The sequence below is a fragment of the Balaenoptera physalus genome (genome assembly GCF_965194825.1).
Source record: "Balaenoptera physalus genome assembly, chromosome: 1".
In the NCBI taxonomy this organism is placed as follows: Eukaryota; Metazoa; Chordata; class Mammalia; order Artiodactyla; family Balaenopteridae; genus Balaenoptera; species Balaenoptera physalus.
Window position 1 is genome coordinate 141141567 of NC_138882.1, and position 13723 is coordinate 141155289.

The 13723-nt window shown below is 37.2% G+C and overlaps 1 protein-coding gene and 1 long non-coding RNA gene across 2 annotated transcripts in view; one reads left to right on the forward strand and one right to left on the reverse strand.

The window, feature by feature from the left end:
- The window catches only part of LOC309657139, a 68495-nt gene that overhangs the window by 12678 nt on the left and 42094 nt on the right, over positions 1–13723 (forward strand). The window lies entirely within an intron of this gene.
- Positions 10912–13723, reverse strand: part of UBE2U (ubiquitin conjugating enzyme E2 U) — a 77131-nt gene continuing 74319 nt past the window's right edge. Inside the window, exon 11 of the mRNA XM_082453896.1 lies at positions 10912–12025. Coding sequence (XP_082310022.1) covers positions 11844–12025 — 182 coding nt within the window. The 3' untranslated portion in view covers positions 10912–11843. The remainder of the gene's footprint in view (positions 12026–13723) is intronic.

The following is a 13723-nucleotide window of genomic DNA, read 5'->3' on the forward strand; positions in this document are numbered from 1 at the left end:
AATTTTTGGCCAAATTATATTCAATTCCAAGTTAAAGATAAAGAAGAATTCTTGAGCTCTTCTAGTTCTCTCTTTGTACAAATCAGACTTTTTTAAAAATATGGAACAATGGCAGTGGACTTATTTGATCACCAAAGTAATCAACTGAAGGCCCAAAGCTGGAGGGGTTGGATATCTAAGTGTCAGAATGCTTTTATCTATAGAGTGAAATCAGTTCTGCATGTCAATGTCTTGAATGCTGAATCCTACTCTTCTCCACTCCTCCATCAATTCCCCAGCTCCAGGACACTGTAGTTTACTGCTCTTAGATAACTATCTAAATTGCTCTTGATCACCAGTACGTTGTTCTCCCTGGGCCCTGTCTAGGTCTCTTGAATTCTAGACTGCAGTTTATAGTGGATGCTGATATAGTCACCTCTTTCTGGGGCCACCCTGGACCTGACCATCCCTAACTGCTGTTACATGTGTTGCAGTGTGCCAAGTTCTAAGCACACCCTAGTTTGTGAGATGTCAATGGACTGTCTACATCATTGAAGCCTACAAATTCTGAAATACAGAATGGGCCTAATCATCCCACGATCCCTTCATTCCAAGCTATTTTATGACTGAGAAGAAATTACTTCAAGGAGGACCCTGTATTAGGACTCTTTTCATATCTGCTGGTTTCACAGAAAATGTTAAAAGCTCCTGTCCTAGGCCACGCAGGATATTTGGTTACCCAACCAAGATATAAACGCCTAGATTTTCTGCAGTCTCAATTGCCAGTGTCTCATCTGCTTCAAAGTGAGAAGGACATTTTTGCAAGTACAAAAATATAAAAATAAAAAATACAAATTGATATATAGAATCAACCATTTCCTTCCTTATCAATTTATGCATTTTAAAATGTGGCAAAAGATACTGTAAACTACCTATTGAATCAACCATGAATGATAAAGGGAAGGTATAGATAAATTGTATTAACAGAACTGACTGTAAATTTGCCAGCAGTTTTATTTTCTAGCATTGAAGACACTGAGTCATCTTGAGGTAGCCCTTTGCTCTGGAACAGAGGTAGCAGCCAGCATCACTCCCCTTTCTTTTCCTCCCCTTCTTTCTCTCTTAAACACAGAGATGCAGTCTGGAGCTTTAGCAGCCATCTTGTAATCATGAAACAAAAAGTATGAAGACAAATGCCAACACTAAAAATGGCAGGGAGGAAATATAGAAAAAGCGTGGTCTTGGATGGCACCATTGCACAACTAACTGGACCACTGCCAGTAACTTCCCACCTCAGGATTCCTTGTTTTGTGAGAAAAATGAACTCTATTTCTTTAATCCTCTGTTAGGTCTTCTGTTATTTGCAGCTGAACATAGGGAAATTTTTACGTCTAGTGGTCACACAATGTTATGAATCAGTTATAATTTGAACATTTTTGAACATTAAAGTGGTATTTTATTAATAGCCCTCACTGGTGACATAGACTGAGGTTTATTTTAGACATATTATAAATTAATTATTATACATACACTTAACCAGAACAATACCTTAATTATGTAGTTTGACCTCAACATGTATAACAGCTTTTGAACACATCTATTATATATGATTTTCTCCTCTACAGGAAACATTTTTCTCTATCAGTAATGCACTATTAACATGATCTAGTTGTTGAGACATGCAAAAAAACCTCAAGAGATCAGATTGGATGTTGTCATTGTTTTTGTTGAAATGGAATTCAACTTGCAAATATAATTATCCTTGGTTGTTAGAGCGATCACTTTTCATTTGAATTCTAGTCGTGTCTCTAGAACTTAAATGGGAAGTGAAGAGTCTGAGGCAGGGTTTGGACATTCAGGTCATGACAAAAAGCAAAAAGGGCTGGGGTTGTTTAGTACAGATAGTAGATGAGTGTAGAACGCTTAAAATTAGCCTTCAGATCTATTAAGGGATATTGTTCAGAAAATGAGAGTCAGCTGTTCTCTGTCTTTTATGATGAAAACCCCCTATCAAGTGGGCTTATGTTTTTGCATCTGGAATTCAGAGTAGCCAAAAAGTACTCCCTCTTGGAAGGTGAATATTGAATATTCCTCCTGGAATTGAATATTTAGATAAGATTTGGATCTTACTCTCTGGAGATAGTGCCTTAAATTTAATTGATTCTCCAAAAACAAAAAAAAAAAACACCAATTAAATTCTGGGTCTTCTTATACCTTTTGTTAATAAACAAATACACAGAGATGCACAGGATAGGGTCTCCCATGACCCCCGTCACATGCAAAGATGCTGAGCATTTATTCTTTAGGGACACCCAGGGTCTGTAAGTAAGAAGCAAGGAGGCAAAGGCCATCTAGGTGGGAGACAGGCCTTGAAGCCTTTTGGCTCTCTGCCAGCCCCTAGAGAACTGCCCCTTTCCTCAGGTAGGAGGTAAAGCAGCTCTCAGTGGATGCACTGGTGTCTGAAGTCATTAAACAAAACCCTGAGCTTCTCTAGTTCTCTCTGCACTCACTCTCATCTCTGAGAGGGTGGTGTCTGTGTGGTCCTGCCTGAAGGCATTGGTCAGAACTGACTGATTTCTCCAGGATGGTTCCATGATTTTATCAACATGCATAATTTGTAAGCTCTGGGTTACTTTCCTCTTAGTAAACCTTTCCTAGTACTGAGTAAACATCTTCCTGGGGAGGGAAAGCAAAATATTCCCACTCTCAAATTATGTTCATGTGCTATGCAAACCTTTAAAGTCTGAAGGAAGGCTGGGTGCCTGACTTCCAGGGAAAATGTCAGTGCACCTTGACTTGAGTACATAAAATAACAGTTAACTGGCGCCATCTGGAGGGAAAGAGGAGTGTAAACAATGAAGAAAATTTGAAAAACTTAACTAAAAATGTGACATAGAGACATACCTCGGAGATATTGCAGGTTCCAGACCACCACAATAAAGCGAGTGATGCAATACAGCGAGTCACATGAATTTTATGGTTTCTCAGTGCATATAAAAGTTATGTTTATACTGTAGCCTATTAAGTGTGCAATAGCATTATGTCTGAGAAAGCAATGCACATAATTAATTAAAAATACTTTATTATGGCAACTAGACTTATCATGATGATTATTTTGAAATGTATAGAAATACTGAATCACTATATTGTGTACTAGGAACTAACATAGTGTTGTAGGTCAATTATACCACAAAAACAAACAAACACACTCATAAGAGATCAGATTTGTGGTTACCAGAGGCGGGGAGTCGGGGGAGGAGGAACTGGATGAAGGTGCTCAAATGGTACAAACTTCTAGTTATAAGATAAATAAATACTAGGGATATAATGTACAACACAATAAAGATAATTAACACTGCTGTACGTTATATCTGAAAGTTAAGAGAGTAAATCTTGAGTTCTCATCACAAGGAAAAATTGTTTTCTACTTCTTTAATTTTGTATCTGTACGATATGATAGATGTTCACTAAACTTATTATGGTAATCATTTCATGATGTATGTAAATTAAATCATTATGCTGTACACCTGAAACTTATACAATGCTCTGTGTCAACTATATCTCAATCAAACTAGAAGAAAAAAATTTTTAATAAAGAAAGAACTGCCAGAGATTTAAAAAAAACTTTGTTGCTAAAATGTACTAACCATCATCTGACAATGCAGGGTTGCCACAAACCTTCAATTTGTTAAAAAAAAAAATTATCTGTGAAGTGTAATAAAGCAAAGCACAATAAAATGACGCATGCCTGTAAGTCCAAATATTATAGGAAAAAAATTCTTTTCTTTTTAGGAAAAAAAATTTTAAGAGAATTTCCTGCTTTTCTCCTTCCTTCTCTGAATGCATCTGTGCCAGTCACAAGGGGGCTAGGGGACCTCAACATTAAACTAGATATCTTTCTCCAAATCAGGCTCTGCACTCAGTCATGGGGCTTCATCACACACTGTGACACTCCCATTACCAACTGGTACCACTTGTTGTGTCCTGTTAGTCATATTTGAAATAAATCTTGGAACTATATTGTGTCTCAGAGTGTCATCCACTGATAATTTCCATCAGAATCACCTGGAGTATTTAATTTAACTTAACAGTTAATTTAATTTAACGGCAGATTCATGGGCTTCAGTTTAGGCCTTCTGAATATGAATTTCTTTCATACTTTATTAGAATGATCAGTGGAAGGAAGTAAAGTTTGTTTTCTTATTTTATCAAACATTTATATAGAGAGCACTTGTTATGGGTTTGGCACTGTTCTGAGCACTTTACAAATATTAATGTATCAATGCATGAGGTCTTCTCAACAACTGTAGGAATCTAGGTGCTATTATTATCCATCCCTGACTTATGGGAAAACCAAGATGCAGGAAGGTTAAGTAACTTCCCCAAGGTCACATGGCTAGTAAGCACATAGGGGATCCATTCAGGCATTCTGGCTCCAGAATATGAGCTCTGAACTACCATCCCAGGCTGCCTCACTTAGGTTAAATAGTAGGAAATATTCTCATTTGGATTTTTTTAAACACTTCTATTTTGGCCTTCACATATTTTTAGTATATTTTTTCTATTTGCATCTAAAAATAGAAAATATAAATACAACTGTAGACAAGTAATGAAAACATACTGATATGTTAGGGACTGTTCTCATTGCCTTGAATATAGTGATGAGAAATAGCAATTGGTTATAGTAATTAACATACACTGAATATTCACCATGTTTTATGTTCTGTTGTAAGTAATTTATTTTTAAAAATTTTTATCCCCTCCCCTTGAGTGTGGGCTGGATCTAGTGACTTACTTCTAACCAACAGAATATGGAGAAGGGAAAGGACATCTGTAAGTAATTTATTTAATTATTTTGAGTGTTCTAGAGATAGGTACTATTGTAACAGATAGGTTAAAAGTAATAGAATAGAAAAAGATATACCATGTTAATACTAATCACAAGAAAACTGGAGTGGCTATATGATTATCAGACAAAATAGATTTCAAAGCAAAGGTCACTTCATAATGATAAATGGGTCCACTCATCAAGAAGACACAATAATCCTAAATGTTTACAAACCTAATAACAAAGCTGCAAAATACACGAAGCAACAACTGAGAGAACTGATGGAAGAACTAGATTAACCCACAGTTATAGACAGAGAGTTCAACATGTCTCTCAATAAATGATAAAACAAGAAGACAGAAAATCAGTGAAGATATAGAAAACTTGAACAACACAATCAACCAACTTGACCTAATTGACATTTATAGAACTATCTACTCAACAGTAGCAGAATATACATGTTTTTCAAATGTACAGGGAACATTTGCCAAGATAGATCATACTATGAGCCATTAAACAAGTATCAATAAATTTAAAGGGATTCATATCATACACAAGCATGTTCTCTTTCCACATGGAATTACAGTAGAAGTCAACAGGAGAAAGATCTCTGGAAAATCTCCAAATATATGGAAAGTAAATAAAATACTTTTAAATAATATATGGATCAAAGAAAAATCAAAAAGGAAATTAGAAGTATTTTCAATTGAATGAAAATGAAAATGTAACACATAAAAACTAATGGGAAGCTGCCAAAGCAGTACTTAGAGGGAAATGCATGGTATGAAATTTCTATATTAGAAAAGAAGATCTCAAATCAATGACCTCCATTTCCATCTTAACAAATTAAAGGGGAAAAAAAAAAGAGTAAATTAAACCCAAAGTAAGCAGAAGACAGGAAATAATAAATATTATAATGGAAATCAGTAAAATAGAAAACAGAAAACAATAGAGTACATAAATTAGACCAAAAGCTAGTTCTTTGAGATCAATAAAACTGATAACTCTCTAGCGAGACCGATAGGGAAAAAAGAGAGAAGATATAAGTGACATAATTACAGAGTTTACAGATATTAAAAGGACAATAAGGGAATATTATTAATTACTTTATGCTAAACAAATTAGACCCCTTTGATGAAATGGATAAATTACATGAAAGATGCAAACTACCAAAGGTCACTCAAGAAGAAATGGATAACCTAAAGAGCCATAAAGCCATTAAAAAAATTAATTGTAATTAAATGACATCCCACAAAGAAAACTCCAGGCCCAAATGGCTACACTGGTGAATTATACCAAACATATAAGGAAGAAATAATACCAATTCTTCAAAAACGCTTCCAGAAAATTAAAAAGAAGGGAATTCTCCCCAGTTCATTCTATGAGGCAAGCATTACTCTGATACCAAATCTAGACAAAGATATTTGAAGAAAACTACAGTTGATTTTCCTCATGAACATAGATATAAAAATTCTAAATGAAATGTTAACAAATCAAATTAACAACATACAAAAAGATAACATACCATGACCAAGTGGAGTTTACCCTAGGAATGCAAAGTTGGTGCAATATTTTAAAAAATAAATCAATATAATTTACCATACTAATAAACTAAAAAAGAAAAATCATATGCTTATCTCAATAGACACAGGAAAATCATCTGACAAAATCTAACTTCCATATTCAACACATTGACCCATAGATTCACTGCAATCCCAATAAAAATCTTCACATGATTTTTTTGGTAGAAATTGATGGGCTTATTCTAAAAATAAGAATATTTTTATTTTTATTGAACATTAACTTATTTTAAGACAAGAAAATAAAACTATATTATAATCAAGACAATATGGTATTGATGTAAAGATACACAGATCAGTGGATCACAGAGTCCAGAAATAGACCCACACACATATGATTAACTGATTTCTGACAAAGGTACCAAAATAATTCAGTGGAGAAAGGATAGTGTTTTGAACAAATGGTGAAAGAAAGAAAGAAAGAAAAAAAAAAAGAAAGAAAGAAAGAGGAAGAAAGAAAGAAAGGGAAAGAAAGAGGTAGAAGGGAAGGAGGAAAGGAAGGAAGGAAGGGAGGGAGGGAGGGAGGAAGGAAGGAAGGAGGTAGGGAGGAAGGAGGAAGGAACACACACACAACTTTGATCCATTCCTTGTACCATATACAAAAGTTAACTCAAAATGCATCATAGACCTAAATGTAAAACCTAAAACTGTAAAATTTCTACAAGAAATAATAAGAGAAAATCTTTGTGACCTTGGGTTAGGCAAGAGTTTTTTAGACACAACACCAAAAGCACAATCTATAAAAGAAAAAAATATATGTTGGACTTTATCAAAATTAAAAATGTCTGCTGTTTGAAGACCCTGTTAAGATAATGAAAAAACAAGTGGCAGACTAGTTACTAGTTTGTTAATGATAAATCTGTAATTTATCTGATAAAGAATTTGTATCCAGAATACATAAAGAACTCTCAAAACTTAATAACAGGGAAAAAAAAAACAATAAAAAATGGGTAAAAGATTTGAACAGATACTTCATCAGAGAAGATATAAGGATGGCAAATAAGCACACGAAAAGATGCTTATCCTCATAGTCTTTAGGGAAATGCAAATTAAAACAACAATGAGATAGCAATACACACCTTTTGGAATGACTAACATTCGAAAGACGGGGCATACCAAGAGTTGACCAGGATGTAGAGGAACTAGAACTCTCATACACTGCTGGTGGGAATGTAAAATAGTAAAATCCTTTTGAAGAATAGTTGGTCATTTCTTAAAAACTTATACACCATATGACCCAGCCATTTCAATTTGAGGTATTTACCCAAGAGAAAATAAAGCATGTGTCCATACAAGGATACATAAGTGTTTCTATAGGCTATATTAATCTTCTATTGCTGCATGACAAATGCCCACTAATTTTAGCAGCTTAAAAACAACATACACTTATCTCAGTTTCCATGAGTCAGGAGTCCAGTCATGGCTTAGCTGGATGCTCAGGATCTCACAAAGCTGCAACCAAGGTGTTGGTCATGCTGCAGTCCTTTCTGGAACTCAGGCATTTTCCTAACTCACATGGTTGTTGACAGATTCAATTTCTTGTGGTTATAAGGCCAAGGTCACTATTTTATTGCTGGCTGTCACCCAGAGGCTACTCTCAGCTCCTAGAAGCAGTGAGCAGTTCCTGGCCATGCAGCCTTCTTATTCTTACAACATGGCAGCTTACTTCCTCAAAGCCAGCAGGAGAATCTCTCTCCAGTCTGCTAAAATGGAGTCCTATATAATGTAACATAACTGACAAAGGTGACTATCCAATCACCTTTGTCATATTCTATTGGCTAGAAAAAAGTCACAGGTTCTGTTCACACTCAAGGAGAAGGGGTTATACAAGAGCATGACTCACTGTGTCATCTTAGGGTGAAATTCCACAGCAGTTTTTATATTTGTAACAGTCTCCAGTTGGAAACAACTCAAATGTCCATTAACATGTGAATGGATAAACAAATTGTGGTATATCTATATAGTAGAATACTACGCAACAATAAAGAAGAATGATATACACAAAACATGAGTCAATCTCAAAATAATTGTGCTGAGTGAAAGAAGCTAGAAAAAACCAAGTATTTACAGTGTGATTCCATTTATATAAAAATCTGAGAAACACACACTAATCTATAATGACAGAAAGCAGATCAGGGATCATCCAGGAATGAGAATCAAGGGCAGGAAGTGCCCAGACAGGAGAGAGACATTACAAAGAGGAAGGAGGAAACTTTTGGGGGTGACAGATATATTCACAATCTGAATAGTAGTGATGATTACATGGCTGTATCATATATCAAATCTTATCAAACTGTACACTTGATCCCGCATGCAGCAACTAAAAAAAAAAAAAGATCCCGCACACTGCTACTAAGGATCCCGCAAGCGGCAGTGAAGATCCCACGTGCCTCAGCTAGCCAAATAAATAAATATTAAATAAATAGTTCAATTAATTGTATGTCAACCATACCTTACTGAAGCTGTTTAAAAAACAAAACAAAAAAACTCTAACATCTTCTTCCAGAATCAATTCTCTCAAGATATTCCTGCTTGTTAATAAAAGCTTCCCTTTTTGTCACTTTAAAATTACCAATTTGCTAAGTTTTCCAAATTTATTTTTTACAGCAGAGTCTAAGACAGTGAAACAGGAGCTTTTGTTTGAAGTGGAAAAATTGTGGCAACTGTTGCTATATGGGTCTTATGAGATATCCGAAAATTGAGTCTATCAGGTTGGCTTACACTTTGAAGGTTTAGTGGGAGAGTCAGATGCGCAAATAGACAATTTCAATATAATATAACTGCACACACCCACACACACTCTATGGAGAGCCTGGGGTGGGTATATGGTGTGCAGAGAAGACTTTGTGGAGACAGCGCCTGAATTAAGTTTCAGGGGATGAATGGGAGTTGGCCAAGTGAAGAAGGGAAAAGGCATTCCAGGTAGAGAAAATGGCACAAGCAACAGCAAGGAAGCAGGAAAGAGCATGTTACACGTGGGAAAGCAGAAGGAGTTTAGGCACAAGGTGGGGAGTTGTGGTGGATGCGGTTGGAGAGGGTGGGTGATGGTTGACATGACGGACATTACGATTTGGACATTACCTTTCAGGCAGAAAATTTCAGCACTCTGAAGAATTTTAGGCAGGTAAATGATATCACCAAAGAAAAGAATAATCTCATCTGTGGACGAAAAGGACTTCGTAATACACAGTGATGGTAAAGACGGGAATGAGAAAATGGATTTAAGACATTTAAAGGACTTACAATATTTTGTAAGTCCTCGTGATCAACTGGCCATAAGTGAAAGAGAGAAGTCTATAGTGATCCCCAAGGTTTTATCTTGGGGTCCTTCCATTAGCTGAAAACAGGAGCACAAGAGGCACAAGGAGGTCTGCTGGGGTGGGATGAAGAGAAAGAAATTAGTTTAAGCTGGGCTTATTGAGTTTCAGATGCATCGGGAAGTTGAAGCAAAGATGCCTTTTAAGGCAGGTACAAAAAAGTCAGAGAACGAGAATACGCGTGGGTGGTACAACTCTCATGGTGGCGGGACTGTCCCAGAAAAATGTGTAGAGAAGAGCATTGGACTAGAGCCCAAAAAACCTTCCACCAAGGACTAGGGGTAGAAGGGAAATCCCTACTGAAGACCCCCAATGAACGGCCAGAGATACAGTGAAGGTAACTAAATTAACTATCCTGTTCTGTTAACTAATGTCTCCATTCCAAAGACTTGTTCTCTCCCTACCTCCCCCCACCACGCACTTTTGCTCCCAGTCTTCTGGTTGCAGGAAAAGTCAGCAACAAATGTAACTTCTTTGTCCTGAAAGAAAAGATTAAATAGACAAGACAAAATACAATATGAGGCAGCTGATACCACGGAAATATTTTTCGTTGACTGTTCTGGTCTCTTCGGGTTTGATGCCTCAGTGACTGCTATTTATCTGTTGACACTCCGCATGCTTGTCCTCCTAGAAAACCACCAGACGAGTCAGAGGCCCAGCCTCTCTTGTTGTAACCATCAGCAAGATGCATCTTTGAGCTACAGTCTATAGTTTCACTGAGGTACGAGACAGGCCATTCACAGTGGCTCTTTTATTGTATGTAGGAAGAACTGTAACTGTTACCGAGCTGGGTGGGGGTTGTGAAATTGGCTCTTGACTGTACTTTGACTCTGATAAAAGGAGGGGGAGATCCAAGATGGCTGCCGGAGTTTTGACACTGATAAAAGGAGGGGGAGATCCAAGATGGCTGCCGGAGTTTTGTGGTCCTGGTTGGGGAGGATAACATCTGTCCGGCAATACAACCTGTTGAGGCCTTATTTTCTGAACTAACACAGGCAGACTTGGAAATATCTACCAGCCAGGGAAGTGCCCAGACATCACAGTACGTATAACAGAGCTTCTGTCTTTTTTTTCATAAATACTAAAATCAGTTTCTCGGGAGAGACCTATTTAATACCTAGATCCAAGGTTGGATGGATAGATAGATAGATAAATTTGTGGTGTTTGTAGGGAGAACTGCGTGTGTAGGTAGGTAAGCCTCAAAATAAGTCTCTCTTAAGGCAAGGCCATAAACATTAAAAAAGAGAGAGAAAAGTGATCAATAATATCCAATATAGCCTAGAGGCCCAGTAAGATAAGGTATCTGTTGAACTGGGGCAATATGGAAGTTTTTGGTGATCATAGTGAATTTTAACCTAGTAGTATAAGCAGAAGATAGATTTTATTGTGCATTGGGTACAAACATGAAGTGAACTACAGAAATAGAGAGAGCAAATGATAGATTACTATTAATCTGAGAAATTATGAATGATACAGTGTTGAAGGAAGTAGAAATGCAGGGTCAAAGGTAGAGACACAGTTTAGAATAGGAGAGAACCGAGTATATTTGCCGATTGGGGTAACACAGCAAAAAGAGAGGGAGAAAATAAAGATATGAGAATCGGAGTGGATGGTTAGTTAAGGTCGAAGAGAAAATAGAGCATGGACTCTGGGAGAAAACAGAAGAGGAACAATGGTGGACTGGACAGGTGACATCTCGTCCCTTGAATGCAGAGGAAACAAGACACTAAACCAGGCACATGGAGATAAATGCATAGATCCCCTACTTGGGTAAATGTCCAGGCTCTGAAGCTCCTGAGTGCTCCCCTCCAATACCAGCCTCTTCCTCACCCAAGTTCTGCCTGCAAAAATGTGTGTCCAGTAGCCTAACAATGCTGCGTATAACACCACTGATTGGAAAACCACAATGAACACTGCTGCTTGGCTAACTTAGGGTCAAACAATGAAGGAGAGCTCAAAAAATCCAAAACAACATATTCGCTGATTTGCACTTATATTTCTAATTTGTTCTTGCAGTGATAGGATGAGACCAACTTGAAAAAAAATATGGAATCCAAGTTGCGAGAGCCTTCCAAAGTTGCTCCATGAAGCTGAGCTGTGGTTGAGGCTGTTAATTTTTTAAATCCTGGAGCATCAGGCTTAGTCTTCCAAAGCATCTGTATCAAGAGTGTTGGTCCAGGCAACCAGATCTTCCACTTCTTCTTCCCATGGCTCATTTGTGCTAACATCATCTGGTAAAACTTTTCTCTTCCACCGCTCTTTTGTTTCATCCGTCTTTGTGACGATATCTGTTTCAGTTTGTGAATCAGGAAAAGTATGAACTATAATGGGAAATACAAAAAACAGCAATTTAATAGACATGGCAGGAAAAACAGTAAAAAGAAAGTGTCCCTGCATTTGTAGCATAATGCCTAAGATCATCTAAATGAATGCAAGTAACCTTTTTAAAGTTTCTAAATTTCACATTTTGCAATAAACTTATTTGTCATGAATCATTCTTTCCCTTTTGGTCAATCTTTCTATGGTCATACATTTACTGAGCCCCTGCTAAGTGCCAGTAGATGTGTAAGGGAAAAGGTGTCTGTGAGTGATACAGCAGTACAAGGAGGGAATCACTGTGTCTAAGTGAAAACAGACTTGGACTTTGACAGGGAAGGAGAAATTTGCTAAACAGAGAGGGGCAGAGAAGGGAGACAGGAGCGCTTTAGATCAAGGACATAGCACAGACCAAGGCACAAAGGCATGAGAGAACCTGACAGCTTTGTAGGTAATCAGAGTTGACGCTTCAGTATTTATGCTCTGCCAGGTGCTGTGCTAAGCATGTGCTACATGTAAAATATAACTTAGACACAATGCTTATGATGGGCAGGTATTATTACCTTTATTTTAAAGATGAGGAAATTGAGACTGAGTAGCCTGCAGTAACTTGCCCGAGGACGTCCAGCTAATAACAGTTAATCCTAGGTCCATCAGATCCAAAATCACTGTGTTATAGTGCGTGGACAGTTCAGTGGAGCTGGCTAGTCAGGCTGAGCCCAGGTTAGGAAAGCCTCATATGTCACACAAAGAAGTTTCATCTTTCTTGCATAGGTCTTGTAAACAGGGAAATAAATCGATTATCTTTTAAAAGAGGAATATAGATATAGTATCAATATTTCTCAATACTTCCACTCAGCGAGGGAAACTTGCTTTCTAGGGATGAACCCTAGTTGGTGATATTTATGTTCTGCTACCCCTAAAACCCCACTGTCCTCTCCCTGCATAATTATTGCCACCTAATTCATTGCCCAGCACGCGGTCCAGGACAAATTCTGTTGGTTTCATATGTTTATTTCCCCAATTATGTACCAAATGAACTTTGTAATATCCATTGTCTTCCAGTTGTGCTATAGACAAGGGTTATGAAGGAATTGTTCTCTTGGTCTCTTTGGTTTATGGAAAGATTTATAGAGGGATTTGAGTTTCGACAGCTGCCATCATCCTATAAGAGGCCTGAGGTCTTTAAAGATTGAGTTTTTATTTTTGTATTTTAATATTAATCTCTAGCTATTATTAATTTAAAATTAAATTCTGTCTTTCCCTTGAGAAAATCTTCTCTATGAACATATCATTGATGGACTAATGATACTTCTTTCTAACCATGTTTGAGCTGTTCTGAATTCATATGCTTTTGGTCACATGAAATACAGAGCCCAATTCAAACCAGTTTAAACAACAGAGAAATGTCTTATCTCACAGAAGAAGGAGATCAGAGGTAAGGCAGGACTGAAGGATACAGTGACTCAACCATGTCATTCAGGACAAGTTCTTTCCACTACTCTGCTTTACTATCTCTGGCATTGTCTTCATCTTCAGAGTCACAGCAAGAGAGATGTGGCCATTCTAGTACTCATATCAGACACAGCAACATCCAGAGGAATAAAGGGGTCTTTTCTCCAGGGTCTCATTTTTAAGAGTAGGAAAACTACCCCTGGAAGGACCTAGTATATTTCCTCTCAGGCTGGGTTGTGTCACACCAT